Here is a 15530-nt window from a genome sequence, read left to right as displayed (position 1 = left end):
ACGGACCTGCTGGACACTGTCAGCAGAATGCGTTTATAGAATAAAAACACCACACGACGAGTGTTTAACTTTTTCAGGCAGACAATCACAATATACTGGTGGTCAGTGGTCACTGGTCAGTCACACTGGCAGTGGCACTCTGGCAGCAAAAGTGTGCACTGTTAAAATATGTACTCCTGCTATAACTGCTCCCCAGTCTCCCCCACAATTAAGCTGTGTGAGCAGTGAGCACTCAGCACAGTCAGATACACAGTATTACATAGATGATGCAGCACACTGAGGGCACACTGAGGCTGAGCACAGATATGGTATGTGACTGTGTCACACTGTGTATCGTTTTTTTTCAGGCAGAGAACTGATTAATTAAACTGGTGGTCACTGGTCACACTATCAGCAAGTAGTACTCCTAATATGCTCCCCAAAATTAGTAAATCAAGTGTCTCTACTACTCTCTAGTCTACTCTAAACGGAGAGGACGCCAGCCACGTCCTCTCCCTATCAATCTCAATGCACGTGTGAAAATGGCGGCGACGCGCGGCTCCTTATATAGAATCCGAGTCTCGCGAGAATCCGACAGCGGGATGATGACGTTCTGGCGCGCTCGGGTTAACCGAGCAAGGCGGGAAGATCCGAGTCTGCCTCGGACCCGTGTAAAAAGCGTGAAGTTCGGGGGGGTTCGGTTTCCGAGAAACCGAACCCGCTCATCACTAGCACAAACTGGCTTTGTTTTACCTAAGTTGCCCGCCCTCCAGTGTGTACTCCGAAAGAGTGTTTAGTGCAGCCAGTAACCTTGTCAGCGATCAGCATAGGAGGTTACTTCCACAAAATGTGGAGAAGATGATGTTCATCAAAATGAATTATAAATTACTCTGGGAAGACCTTTACCAGCAATTGCCTCCAGAAAGTACAGAGAGACCTGTGATGGTGGATTCCAGTGGGTACGAATTAATACTCTGTGAGGAGGGGGATGTACACAGTGAAAGGGGTGAGGAATTGGAGGATGAGGAGGAGGTGGACATCTTGCCTCTGTAGAGCCAGTTTGTGCAAGGAGAGATTGATTGCTTCTTTTTTTGGTGAGGGCCAAAAAAACCAGTCATTTCAGCCACAGTCGTGTGGCAGGCCCTGTCGCTGAAATGATTGGTTTGTTAAAGTGTGCATGTCCTGTTTATACAACATAAGGGTGAGTGGGAGGGACCAAGGACAATTCCATCTTGCACCTTTTTTTCTTCTTATCATGTGCTGTTTGTGGACTATTTTTTTAAAGTGCCATCCTGTCTGACACTTCCGTATATGTCCAGTGGTACTGCCATTTAATTCCAGTGATTTGGACGTATAATTACAGTGATTTTGCCATTTAATTCCAGTGATTTGGATGTATAATTCCAGTGGTTTGGACGTATAATTCCAGTGATTTGGACATATAATTCCAGTGATTTGGATGTATAATTCCAGTGGGAATTGTTTGTGTCGCTTGGCTTAGTCATACAGCTACCTCATTTCACCTCTTCAACATCTTTGCATGAGGTGCTGTTTGGGGCCTAGTTTTTGAAAAGTGCTGTCCTGTCTGACACTGCTGTATGAGTCCAGGGGTACTGCTGTATTAGTCCTGGGGTACTGCCGTATAAGTCCACCAATTGCTGAATTTTAAAAAAATGACAGGGGCGTGCTGGAGATGCTGTCAGTGGACCGAACAATTGCGGCCCACTCTCGATATTCAGCCACTGCATGACACTACTAGATGGGCCAGGTGGTTGTGTCGCTTAGCTTAGTCATACAGCAACCTCGGTGCACCTTTTTTTCTTCTTTGCATCATGTGCGGTTTGGTGCCTTTTTTTGATATCTGCCCTCCTGTCTGCCACTGCAGTGCCACTCCTAGATGGGCCAATTGTTTGTGTCGCTTGGCTTAGTTATACAGCTACCTCATTGCACCTCTTTTTCATCTTTGCATCATGTGCTGTTTGGGGACTAGTTTTTGAATAGTGCCATCTTGTCTGCAACTGCAGTGAGACTCCTAGATGGGCCAGGTGTTTGTGCCACACACTTGTGTTGCTTAGCTTGGTCATATAGCCACCTTGGTGCATCTTTTAGGCCTAAATACAGTATTGTGAGGTGTGAGGTGTTCAGAATAGACCGGAACTGAATGTTATTGAGGTTAATAATACAGTAGGAGCAAAATTACCCACAAATTCTGTGATTTTAGCTTTTTTTATGCTTTTTTCAAAAATCATCCAAAACCAAAACTAAAATCAAAACACGAAAGGGTGCTTTTGGCAAAACCAAGCCAAAACCAAAGCACGAAAGTGGAATTAGAACCAAAACCAAAACACATAACACGAAAAGTGCAAGCCGCACATCTCTATAAATAACTGGTAATATATATGATAAATGTTCAGATTATTTTCTAAGGCTAATTTAAGTTTCCAATACGGACCTGTAAGAAACACATGCCCTTCAAATACAGTAACAAGAAGTTAGGAGTCAGCCGTCTCCAAGTCCCTTGTACTGTACAAGGTAATGAGCCCTTTACTGTATATAGAGGGACATGTACTAAGTAGTGATAAATGCGGAGAAGTGAACCAGTGGAGAAGTTGCCCATGGTAACCAATCAGCTGCTCTGTATACTTTTATAGTATGCAAATTAGAAATGTTACATCAATGCTGATTGGTTGCCATGGGCAACTTCTCCACTGGCTCACTTCTCCATTTTTATCACTGCTTAGTACATCTCCCCCATAATTATAGAGCTCCTCTGTGACTTCTGTTACTATGTAATGCACAGAATATTATCACGTCTTTTTTTGTTCTTCTCCTCCAGATAAAATGTGCTTAGAAAGAAAATGGATTTGTGTTTTGACCTCTCTCACGGTCCTAATGTTGGTGTCATTCTTCTGGTAAGTTCATGAAAATGAGGCCCAGATTTATCAAGCCTTGGAGAGTGATAAATTGTCTGCTGATAAAGTACCAACCAACCAGCTCCTAGCTGCCATGTTACAAATCTAACTCTCTCTGCACATGTTATCTGCCCCCCCCCCCCCCCCCCTGCAGTGCAGATGGTTTTGCCCAACGGCTAACAATTTTGCTGCTACGATCAGGTCTGAATTGCCCCCATTGTCATGTAAATGATCGACACATAAATATGTCCACGCAAGTTTTCATGTTTTTTTTTTTTTTGCTGTCAATTTTTAGGTTTTAGAACATCGAACTCCAATTAGTGTACCACGTCCCCTTGCTGTGGGAAAGGTCCCTCACTCCACAGCATATGGCACAAGTTACCGTTCCCATTAGTAGTCCATGTGGTTAGTAAAGTATGAAAAAGTTGACAACAATGTAAAAAAAAGATTTAAAAAAACTTGTGTCAACCATATGTTGTGTCGATCATTGCCATGTTCGCCATTTAAACCTGTCAACCTTTTAACCATATGCATGTCGAACATATGGTATCAATCTATTGACTGTCGACCTATCATCGATTATCCGGATACCATAAAGACAGTGTAACACCATACATCCCAACTCTGTCTGGGCATGAATAGGGGGTGTGGCCTCCTAGCTATGGGGTGTTGGCAATCGTGAGCTACGTACCTGTTTTTGTTAGTGTGGGGGCATGCCCGGTGCTCTCTGAGCTGTTGGCCCATGTCCACAGTCCCTCTCACCCGGTGAATAGCGTCTATTCACTGAGCAGAAAGTGAGAGGCGTCCCAGTGTCTGACTGGGGCATGTAGGGGCCACCGGGGGAATGCAGTGGTAGGGGCCCATGTTTAGGGGTGTGGTCAGTCTGCAGAGGGGGTGTGGCCTGTCACCTCATTGGTTTGACTAACCATTAGAGAGTAGAACGTCTGGACCTCCTTCATAAATATATACAGTGAATCCAGCTGCTGCATGCATGATAATGTGCCAGATTAATAACAGGAATGCATTGTGGAAAATACACCATAGTCCAGTATAAGGTAACGTGTATAATTCAAGTGCAAAGTCTGGAATCTGATCCTTAGAGCAGGAGGAGGGCCCCCAGGCAGTAGGGCCCACCGATGGTTTCCCCTGTACCCCTGTGGGCCAGTCCAAGCCTGGGGGGTCCTCCCAACCCTCCCCACAACCACAGGACATAACTAACTGCAGGTAGGACAGCAGGACCGTGCCCAAATAACGTGACTGTCCAGCTAAAATAGGGAGAGTTGGGAGGTGTGAGTCGCTGATGCTGAGTTATTGGTAGAAAATATACATATTAGCACTGTGCATGCATGAACCCCACCACCTCCCCCAAAAGGAGGAATGGAGAGGTGACAGAGTGAAGGGGCTGTAAGGGCATCTTCATGTAATTGCAGCTGAGGTTGACCACTATGAAGGAGCAGATACATACACCTGTCAGTAGCTGGATCTATTGCGAGGACTGGTACAACTACACACTGAACTAGCTACCTGCTTCTGTTTGGTATAAATTATTTAATTTGGCAAATAATTAATTCTTTGCTATTTTAATTTATATTCCAGAAGGGAGATTACATCTTCTGTATTATAATACTTTTTTTTCTTTTTTGCTATCAAAAACAATGCTAAAAAACTATACTTGTGTAACACCCCAGGTGGCTGGGCATGTCTAAGTGGTTGAGAGAGGCATAACAGATGTTGGGTGGCTATGTGACAGACCTTTCCCCTGAAATGTTTCTCCCCATACCTTGTCCTGTAGTACCGTGTTCAGAGAGGTAGATTGAGCTGCAATGAACTCTGGATTGAAGATGATGATTAGTTATTTGCATTAAATTTAGATAATCACAAGAAGAATTTGGCATCAAAAGGGAATAAAGAGAAGACAATTGGCTACAGTTCACATCACAATGGATCATTCAGAAATGCAAAAGACAATCAATTGAATCACAGACATTACAGATTAGAATCACAATTACAATCTATAATGTGGGAAGGAGAAAAGTGATGAAAAACCCATTTAACAATAACAATTACTAAATTTTTAGCTTTCCCTAGCCAAGGTATAATGATCTTCACAGGCAAATAACGTTGGAGCTCTGTAGAATTCTGTGATGCCACCGCGTTGCAATGGGGGAAGTGACACGCAGCTATACAAAGAATCCTGGCCTGTAAATAATGGCAGTGTATCCCAGTTCTATTCAAAGAGGGTGTAGGTAGTGAAGGGATGGTAGTGTCTCTTAAATATAATTCACTTGACAATGAGGGTGTCTTGGTTAGACAAACTCAGTCTCTTTCAATTAAAGGAAATTATTTTCACTTGCTCAAATAACTCAGTCCTTTCAAAGCTAAATATCTGACTTGCACTTGCACAATAACTCAGTCTTTAATGTGTCAACAGTGTTACCACAGGGGATATGGTTGTCTTTACTGGCCCCTTATCAGGGAGTAGCTCGTGAAAAGGGCAATATGCTGGCCACGCCCTCTTAACACTGCACAGCGGGTGACAATGCATACGTGGTCTGGGTGTCTGGTCTGCCCATAACTTAGGTCAATCAGTCTCAATGTACTCACCTAGATCATTAGAGCGGAGGCATTCACTTGCGGGACCAGCTTCAATGGTTCCTCACTGTAACAAGATGGTCGCCGCATCTGCACCTTTCACTAGGTCTGGCGGTGTCCGATCTCCAGCTGCAACGTCTTGCACTCACTCAGTAGCGCTGAGTAAACATGCTTATTTGACATGTGTCTTTTCAGAGTTTATTTATTTTATATGCACCACTGCATCCAACACATCATCCCCAGAGTGTGTTTACATTCCCATGCTTTTTACGCACCAGTCAGATCTTTTTTTTTCTACAGCTAGTTGCAGCTGTTTCACGGAACGTTGCAGCCCATATCGTACAAAACATTTTGTTGTGGGGGGAGGGGAAGAGGGCGGGGGCAGATGCTGGCACTTTGTAATGATGACAAATGGAGTCATACTGAAAAGAAAGAGATGGGGTAGGAATAAATATCACACTATATGTGATTAAATTAATGTTATTTGTTTTTTCAGGTCCAACACAAAAGTGAACTCATGGAGCTCTGGATTTATACTTCGCTGTCAGCCACAGTAAGATGTTTGACTTTATTTTAAATCTTCATAAATGGTGGCATCACTGGAGTCAGTGACACATGGATGGGTCATTCCGACCCGTTCGCACACTGCTGTTTTTCGCAGCGCTGTGAACGGGTTGGTTCTGCGCATGTGCGGCGGCCGCAATATGCAGGCGCTTTGTCGCCGTCGCTGGGCAATGACAAGAAGAACGAAGAAAGCGATCGTCGCCGCGATCGCAAGAAGATTGACAGGACAAAGGCGTCACGGGGCGTCAACTTACCATTTTCTGGGAGTGGTGAGTCCAAACGCAGGCGTGTCAGGGCGTTTGCAGGGGCGGGTATCTGTCGTCAGTTCCGGGACCGGACAGGCTGAAGACATCGCAGCGGGTGAGTAAGTTGAAAGCTACTCAGAAACTGCACAAAATGTTTTTGCATAGCACGGCTGCACAAGCGATCACAGCCTTGCTATGCAAAAAAACCCTCCCCCATAGGCGGCGTCTAGTTGATAGCACGGGCAGCAAAAAGCTATGTGCGATCAACTCGGAATGACCCCCATGGTGCGCTGATAAGTCCATAACCCCCATGCATGTGTGCAAAAACAGCGCATTGCTTCTCACGTAGGGGTGTGACCTCATGGCCCAACCCCATTTTCATCACTCCGGGGGTGTGCCCAGCATTCCAGGAGATGCTGGGCTGCCCTGAGAGACTGGTCTGGCTGCACCGCTGGTTCCCCACACCTGTGTTACAAGCCGAGTGCTGCACAAATCCCAGCTTCCTGTTACTGAGGAGGAGCCAGCATTTTGGTGTCACCCCTTGGAGGGTGAATCCCAGGTATAGACCATACTTACCTACTCTCCCGGAAGCTGCGGGAGGCTCCCGTTTTTTGGGGTAGCCCCCCGCACCCCCGGAAGAGTGGGCAGGTCTCCCGCATCCTGCTCGCACCCTAGTGATGATAACCTCCCGATTCGCGGGTCCGTCGGGTGGAGAAGGGGTTAAAATGATGCAAAACGCGTCATTTTAGCCCCGCCCCCTTCCCGCAGACCCGCGAATTGCGGCATTTCCCGATGCGGGGGGCGGGGCTTAGTGATGTCACCGTCCGGCCCCCGCCCCCTGAAGTCACTGCAGCGTCTCCTCTCCGGGCTTCTCCCGGAGAGGAGAATGAAAATGTCGGTAAGTATGGTATAGACCACATCCCCCCACCCTTCCCCTAGTGATGCCACTGCCTGTAAAATAAGTCATTTGGCACTATTTGAATTTGGTGTTTTTTTGTTTAGACTTTGGGGATTAGAGATCAAGCAATCCTGTTCTTAAAATATAGAGAAACTACTGTTTCCCTATGTTTAAGGTCAGGGCTGCCATCAGAAATTGTAGGGCCCGGTACTGACAAAATAGACAGGGCCCCCCACCAAATGAAAAATATTCTGCCACACTGCTCCACCCCTATGTGATGTTACACATCATGACGTTACATATAGGTGGAGCATTGTGGACCTGCAGGAACGATTAAAAGAGCTGATGCGCAGGGAAAGCTTGTTTTAAGTCCTCCCTGCCACCAGCCCGCTGTTGTTGCTCTGCCGGTGCAGCTCTCCAGGTATTGGCTGTAGGAGTAAAGGATGGGCCCCCCTCTCTATAAGGCATACTTGCCTACCTGACCCTCTCCATGAGGGAGAAAATGCTCTGTTCCTGGACTTTCCTGGTAATGTATGATTGCCATCACCTGTGGTGAGCTAGTTAATTGATAAGAAAGGTGTTTCACCACAGGCCAGTCCCCACAGTCCTCCCCTGATGGCTGCCCTGTTTAAGGTCACAAATAAGTATCCTGTAAATGTACCAAGATGGAAAGGGATATCTCCTGCTTTTCAGTCATCAGCCTTTGCAACAGCTTTCCCCATAGTTTTCTATAGGCACAGAATCTAGTGAGATCTGCAGACAGAGCCCTTTAGATTTTGGATGCATGTGCTGATGCCATCTTTACCTGTATAGGGCGTTAGCCCTATAACTGCAGTAGAGCAGTCCTGCCAGAGAGGGATCTAGCGAGCCCGGAGAGGGATCACAATTCTGATAGCGATAATTTCACGTTGTGCATGTGCAGCTGTACAGTCGCACATGTGCAGTAGCATGACCAGGGTTCAGGCCTAGAAGCAAAGCGATCGAACAATGGGGCTAGCTCAGACCTGACCAGTGCTGTGCGTGTTCACACAGCAGCGTTCAGGCCTGAACTGCGGATGTGCCGGCGCCGCTGTGCGCCGGCACATCACAGACAGCCGACGGCTGTCTTTAGCTAGCGATCGCCTCTGCCTGATTGACAGGCAGAGGCGGTCGCTGGGCAGGAGGGGGCGGGATGGTGGCGTTAAGCTGCCGTTTAAGGGGCACGGTCCGGCCAACACAGGCGTGGCTGCGATACAGCTACGATCAACTCGGGCTGTGCTGGGCTGCTCATAGACTGAGTAGACAAAGACGGTATTGACAATTCCGTCTTTGTCTAGAGCATCAGCCATTGGGTACAGTTCATTTATATAGATCTGTCTTTGTTCTAGCATTATAGTACAAATGGGACTAGACTGAGTGGCGCCGGAGAGACCCCAGCCCACGTGGACAATGGCCGCTGCAGCACTCAAGGGGTTAACCCCTAGTGCCCGGCGCCATGTTGCGGACAGTAGGCGCTTGGCGTCACTGTTAAATGTACTTACGGCGCTGGGCGCAGACTGTTTAAAAGTATGTTTAATGATGTGTCTTAACATGTCATATGTAGTGCTCTGTGCACAATTGCAGGAATGCATGTTTAAATGAATTTATATTTAAGATGTGGTCACCTGTATATTTAAAGGAAAATGCACTTACTATAGATGTCTGAATAATCATCTCCTGTCAGTAGGAAGTGGCATGCTAATGGCCCTGTCCTAGCAGAGGTGTGAATGACAAGACCTTTTGATGTGTAAGTTCCTTAGAGAGATGTTACTCACAGGAATCCCCTTATCCCATATGTAAAGTAGTTCTGGGCTTGGAACCTGTTTCATGTAATGATTTAATTGATATACGAACCCTGAATGGCAGATGCAGGAAGGAAGACTGTTTGAGATTACAACAGGAAAGGCTACAATACAAACACTGGGTTTGCCTGGAGATGTGACTGAGACAAACACATTTGTATTTTGAAGCTATGTGATAAATTTATCAATAGTGAATGTTAATCTGATACCAAACGTTGTCTGGGTGACAGGAAGGAGGATATTGTTTTATTGCACTTATCTCCTTTTGAAATGTAATTTATTTATTGGTATTTTGTAAAATAACCTGATTGGTTGGAGAAGACAGGGAGGGCTTACCCCCTTGTGGTACTGTGTGGAAAACTGACATAAAAAGGAGACCTGCGTGCCTCCAGAGTAGTATTGTAGTTGTACCATCTTATTCTGCTGGAACATCTTGCTGTATGCTGTTGCCCCTAGCAATAGGGAAGAGTTCTCTTTAGAACTATTGAGCAAATAAAACATCATTGCCTCAAGAAGATTGCTTCATCTTGTGACCTACAGGGTTATGCCAACCATAGCCCCGTCCTCCGGCTGTCCAGGGAAGCACCTAACGTCTCCAAGTTCCGCCTTCCGCCAGCTACCGGTAGAGGCTTAGCAAGTGGCTAGTGGGGATTCGTCAACACCACACAGGTGTGGTAAGGCAGTGCGTGGGCACATACAGAGCAGAACCGTGGTTCCAAACGCCACGGCAGGTTAGGAGTTTGGTGGTGGCAGCATAAACCCGCCCACAGCGCAGTGGGTGGAGTCAGTAACAGGCGGTTACTGACGGTAAGCGGGAATCCCCTATGTGGTCAGGCCTCGTGTGACTTGACCTTCCATTCTGTGCGCAGGAGACGGGACGCGAAAGCGACGAGTGCTTTCGTACGGGACCATCCTGTCACAGAAATTGGTGGCATAGCGGTGGGATAATCCCAGGCGGCTTTTCATCACCCGATTGGAGAAGCCGAGTTACTCAGGGGAGGAGTAACTGCAGCGCAGGAGAATGCACAAGATGGCGGAATTCAGCGGAATGTCCAAGGATGATCTGGAGATCGTGTGCCAGGAGAAGGGTGTGGATAGCCCTTTCAACGCGTCCAGAAGCGTCATGAAGGCGGCGCTCATAAGCATGGAGGAGTCCCATCGGGCGGAGGTGGAAAGCACTGACGGCGTCAGCATCACAGAGGACGGCCCAACAGTGGACCTTCGTAAGGAACCGGTGAGACCCACAAGCCCCGCCCTCTCTCACAGCAGCAATGTTTCCCAGCAATCCCTAGCAGGGCCAGGATCCCAACGTCCCAGGGGGGGGCGGCCCGGATACCCTAGCAGATCGGCTAGCGGAATTGGGGGAAAGGGCAACGGAGCAAGAGCGCTTGATCATCATCCAGATGTGGCGTGATGAGCGGGCACCACAGGCCGTGGTACCCCGGGAGCCGTTGTCAGCTGTTGTATACAGATCGGGACGCATTCAGTTTGCCAAGTTTGCAGACAGTGATGGGGACATTGATGGACATTTACAAGTTTTTGAAAGGACTTGTAAACTACATGATTTACCCAAGTCGGAGTGGGTGAGACACCTAGTGCCCACTCTGCATGGAGAGGCATTGGAGGCCTGTCGAGGAGTGGCCACGGAGGACTGTGGGGACTATGACGAAGTCTCACGGGCCCTCCTCCAGCGATTCTTCATAACTCCAGAGTCTTACAGGAAGAAGTTCAGAGACTTTCCCATGAATCCTAGCAGCACCCATGAGCAGTTCGCCAACCAGCTGCGGCAGTACGTGGTGAAGTGGGTGAAGGATTCGGAAGCCACTACATGGGACGCACTGATTGACCTGATCTGCAGGGAGCAGTTCTACTGCAGGTGCGCCCCAGAAGTGAAGGAGTGGGTGCTAGATCGGGAGTCACCCAGCTTAAAGATGGCTGCCCAGTTAGCAGACAAGTATGTGGCAATTCGGCCACAGGGCCAGAAGCACCCAGCCAGCAGCCAGCTCCAAAAGACTGTACCACCAAGGGGACACCCCTCTTCAACTCATCACCCCCAAAGACAAGCATCTTCCAACCCGGGTGCTCTTGGCCAGCAACCGCACCGCAGCGTCCCTGCAACTGATCAGAGATCATCGGTGCCACGACTGGAGAAGAAGTGCTACGGCTGTGGGAAAATCGGACATCTGAGGATGAACTGTCCTGCATCCCAAGCACTCCAGACTCGTGCCCCAAATCCGAGTGCTGGAGCCCGGCTCGCTTGTTTGACGAGAGGAGATGAGCCTACAGAGACTGTTCCCCCTCCAGTCAGTCCGATGGAGTGTGGCGAGAGACAGGTGCACTCTGCGGAGAGAGTCACCTGCATGGCCAAACAGCCCCTACACAATATGTGGAGGCACCTGCAGCCGGTCCACGTGGGACCCCTGCAGGGAGAAGGCCTAAGAGACTCTGGGGCCTCAATCACTGTGGTGAGCCCCCACCTTATAGATCCTGCTGCAGTATTGCAGGGTCGCACTGCCAAGGTCACCCTGGCAGATGGAATGGAGAAAGCGGTTCCCATGGCAAGAGACTACCTGGACTGGGGAGCTGGACCAGAGTTGCGAGAAGTTGCCGTCATGGATGGTCTCCCAACTGATGTGGTCCTAGGAAATGACCTGGGTGGTGGGATCGTCACCACGTTTGCTGGTGCCATTCCCCGGAGTCAAGTTCCAAAACCACCGTTGAAATCCGCTACTCCAGCACAGCCCAGCCCAGAGGAAAAGACTACAGCTGCTAGACAACTGCCAGCACAGCCAACCACAGCATCAACCAGCCCAGAGGAAAAGATTACAGCGGCTAGATCAGTACATCGACCCCGCATGCCTTTTGCCTCTGGTATGCCTACGTCCCCTAGCAACGCAGAGGATGTCGGTTCCAGCTCGTTTGATCCTGTGGGGGTGCCCACTGATGCTCCTGACCCCAGTGGTTTGCCAACTCCGGCGGTGAATATGAGAAACCACACTGACTTTTCCATGACTGACCCCTACCAGACTGACCCTAGTAGTCCCCACCTAGATCCCCCTGTAGAGTGTCCCAATTTAGGAGAGATTGAGGGCCACAGGCAGGAGTTTAGGGAGGCTCAACTCTCTGACCCATCCCCGAAAGGCATGAGGCGCCACTCTGGCAGCGGCCTTGACAGGGTTGGGGTGGGAAGTTTGACCTGGCGGGAAGGGTTAAGGTACAGGGTAGCCAGGAAAGTGGGAGGGGATAGACCAGCAAGGGAATGTGTCCAACTGGTCCCCCCAGGGAACGTTCCTGCGCAACCGGTGTCAGTTGCCAGCGAAACCCCTTTGGACAGTAACCCGGAGACAGACCGTACACTGAAGTGCCTGTCACAGAGCTTACCCTGGTCTGGAATGTCGGATGACGCCCAGACCAACTGTAAGGCTGGTGCCATGCGTTGGCAGCCGGGGCACTCCAGCGGCTTTGTTGTCTCTGGGCCTCTACCCATAGGAGAACCTTTACAGCAAGTTGCTGTGGACATAGCAGGTCCCTTGCCTGTGCTCAGTAGATCGGGGAAGACACGCAGCCTCCCTGTAGTGGATGCCACACGGGATCCAGAGGCTGGTGGTCTGGCCGCCATTACTGCGGCACAGGTAGCGGACGAGGAGGAAAGAGTAGGCCTAGGTGACAGGGTAGGTTTCCCGAGTCATAGGTCGACAGATGAGGATTGGAGGGCAGGTCTGACAGTTAGGGCAGACAGTTGCCAGATAGGTATGACGGAGGTGCAGTGCCTGGGGCACCATGTGGGAGGAGACAGGGGTAGGCCCAAACCAGAGGGGGTGGAGGCAACCAGAGGCTGTCCCCGACCCACATCACCCAGACCGGTACTGACCTTAGAACCTGTAAGGCCCTACGGACACGTTGTCATTGACTTTAGTCCTGTAGTGAACCCCTTGACAGAGATGGCTAGGAAGGGCATTCCCAAGTCAGTGGACTTTGCACCCGCTTGCGAGTTGGCATTCCAGTCATTGAAGGAGGCTCGGGTACCCGCTCCAGTGCTGATGGCGCACATTCTTGACCAGGACTGTGCGTTACGAACTACTGCGCCACTGTACGGACTGGGAGCAGTACCGAGCCAGAAAGAGCCATATGGGCAGGAGCACCCTGTGGCCTGTTTGAGCAGTATACTGCTATTGTGGGAGGTGGGGTATGCCACAATTGGGACACCGTGGGTGGCACTTGTGTGTAACTGGCCCCCCACCGTGGTGACTTACCACCCACCTGTTAGGTGGCTGCAACCTACCTTGGGGAAATTGGACAGACTGTTGTGGTGGAGCCTTGCTCTTCAGGTTTATGACTTTCATATTATCCACAAGCAAGGCAAGGCTCATAGCAATACGGATGGACTGTCATGTCAGGAGGAGCCTGAACCCCCAAAGAACTCCCAGTAACCTCATTAAGGACTGCGGGACCAGGGACCAAATCGTTGGGACATGGGTCCCTGGTTGACCCGCTTGAATGGGGGGGGAGGAGTGTGGCCGGAGAGACCCCAGCCCACGTGGACAATGGCCGCTGCAGCACTGAAGGGGTTAACCCCTAGTGCCCGGCGCCATGTTGCGGACAATAGGCGCTTGGCGTCACTGTTAAATGTACTTACGGCGCTGGGCGCAGACTGTTTAAAAATATGTTTAATGATGTGTCTTAACATGTCATATGTAGTGCTCTGTGCACAATTGTAGGAATGCATGTTTAAATGAATTTATATTTAAGATGTGGTCACCTGTATATTTAAAGGAAAATGCACTTACTATAGATGTCTGAATAATCATCTCCTGTCAGTAGGAAGTGGCATGCTAATGGCCCTGTCCTAGCAGAGAGGTGTGAATGACAAGACCTTTTGATGTGTAAGTTCCTTAGAGAGATGTTACTCACAGGAATCTCCTTATCCCATATGTAAAGTAGTTCTGGGCTTGGAACCTGTTTCATGTAATGATTTAATTGATATACGAAACCTGAATGGCAGATGCAGGAAGGAAGACTGTTTGTTTGTATTGTAGCCTTTCCTGTTGTAATCTCAAACACTGGGTTTGCCTGGAGATGTGAATGAGACAGAAACATTTGTATTTTGAAGCTATGTGATAAATTTATCAATAGTGAATGTTAATCTGATACCAAACGTTGTCTGGGTGACAGGAAGGAGGATATTGTTTTATTGCACTTATCTCCTTTTGAAATGTAATTTATTTATTGGTATTTTGTAAAATAACTTGATTGGTTGGAGAAGACAGGGAGGGCTTACCCCCCTGTGGTACTGTGTGGAAAACTGACATAAAAAGGAGACCTGCGTGCCTCCAGAGTAATATTGTAGTTGTACCATCTTATTCTGCTGGAACATCTTGCTGTATGCTGTTGCCCCTAGCAATAGGGAAGAGTTCTCTTTAGAACTATTGAGCAAATAAAACATCATTGCCTCAAGAATATTGCTTCATCTTGTGACCTACAGGGTTATGCCAACCATAGCCCCGTCCTCCGGCTGTCCAGGGAAGCACCTAACGTCTCCAAGTTCCGCCTTCCGCCAGCTACCGGTACAGACTTAGCAAGTGGCTAGTGGGGATTCGTCAACACCACACAGGTGTGGTAAGGCAGTGCGTCGGCTCATACAGAGCAGAACCGTGGTTCCAAACGCCACGGCAGGTTAGGAGTTTGGTGGTGGCAGCATAAACCCGCCCACAGCGCAGTGGGTGGAGTCAGTAACAGGCGGTTACTGACGGTAAGCGGGAATCCCCTATGAGGTCAGGCCTCGTGTGACTTGACCTTCCATTCTGTGCGCAGGAGACGGGACGCGAAGCGGCGAATGCTTTCGTACGGGACCGTCCTGTCACACTGACCAACAGCATTTGAATGCTAGGATGGTGTTACTCCATGATTAAATCCATTGTCTTTGTAAAAAGTACCAGGGGCAAATTGGGATGTAAATAATAATAATAATAATACCACATATCAGTGTGTGCTGATTAATACCGACTACCTATGCCGTACCTGCCAGTCTCACCATCCTGCTTTCTTATGCTGGTATTGGTACAATGCATCCGGCGCACTCTAATTCAAAGCCTACTGTTAATATAGGGGGTCATTCCGAGTTGATTGCGCGCTGCCTATTTTCGCAATGCAGCGATCAAGTAAAAAAATGGCAAAACTGCGCATGCGTATGCACCACAATGCGCAGGCGCATTGTACGGGTACAAAGAGGATCGGTGCTGGGCAATGGGTTTAGCGAAGAATCCATTCGCACAGCTGAACGCAAGGTGATTGACAGGAAGAAGGCGTTCATGGGTGTCAACTGACCGTTCTGGGAGTGTTTGGGAAAACGCAGGTGTGTCCGGGCGTTTGCCGGGCGGGTGTCTGACGGAAATTCCGGGACCAAAAAGACACAAGTGATCGCAGTGGCTAAGTCCAGAGCTACTCTGAAACTGCACAAAATGTTTTTGCACAGCTTGGCTGCACAAGCGTTCACACACTTGCAAAGCGAAAAAACACTCCC

The 15530-nt window shown here is 48.8% G+C and overlaps 1 protein-coding gene across 1 annotated transcript in view; it reads left to right on the top strand.

Moving 5' to 3' along the window:
• Window positions 1–2820: 2820 nt before the first annotated feature.
• LOC134948354 (histo-blood group ABO system transferase-like) overlaps window positions 2821–15530 on the top strand; it is an 82824-nt gene continuing 70114 nt past the window's right edge. Inside the window, exons 1-2 of the mRNA XM_063936282.1 lie at window positions 2821–2891; window positions 5980–6036. Of these exons, the coding sequence (XP_063792352.1) occupies window positions 2821–2891; window positions 5980–6036 (128 nt within the window). The remainder of the gene's footprint in view (window positions 2892–5979; window positions 6037–15530) is intronic.

Source organism: Pseudophryne corroboree, chromosome 8 (assembly GCF_028390025.1).
Source record: "Pseudophryne corroboree isolate aPseCor3 chromosome 8, aPseCor3.hap2, whole genome shotgun sequence".
Lineage (NCBI taxonomy): Eukaryota > Metazoa > Chordata > Amphibia > Anura > Myobatrachidae > Pseudophryne > Pseudophryne corroboree.
The sequence above is the reverse complement of the archived record's forward strand: the minus strand, read 5'-3'. Positions and strand labels throughout refer to the sequence as shown.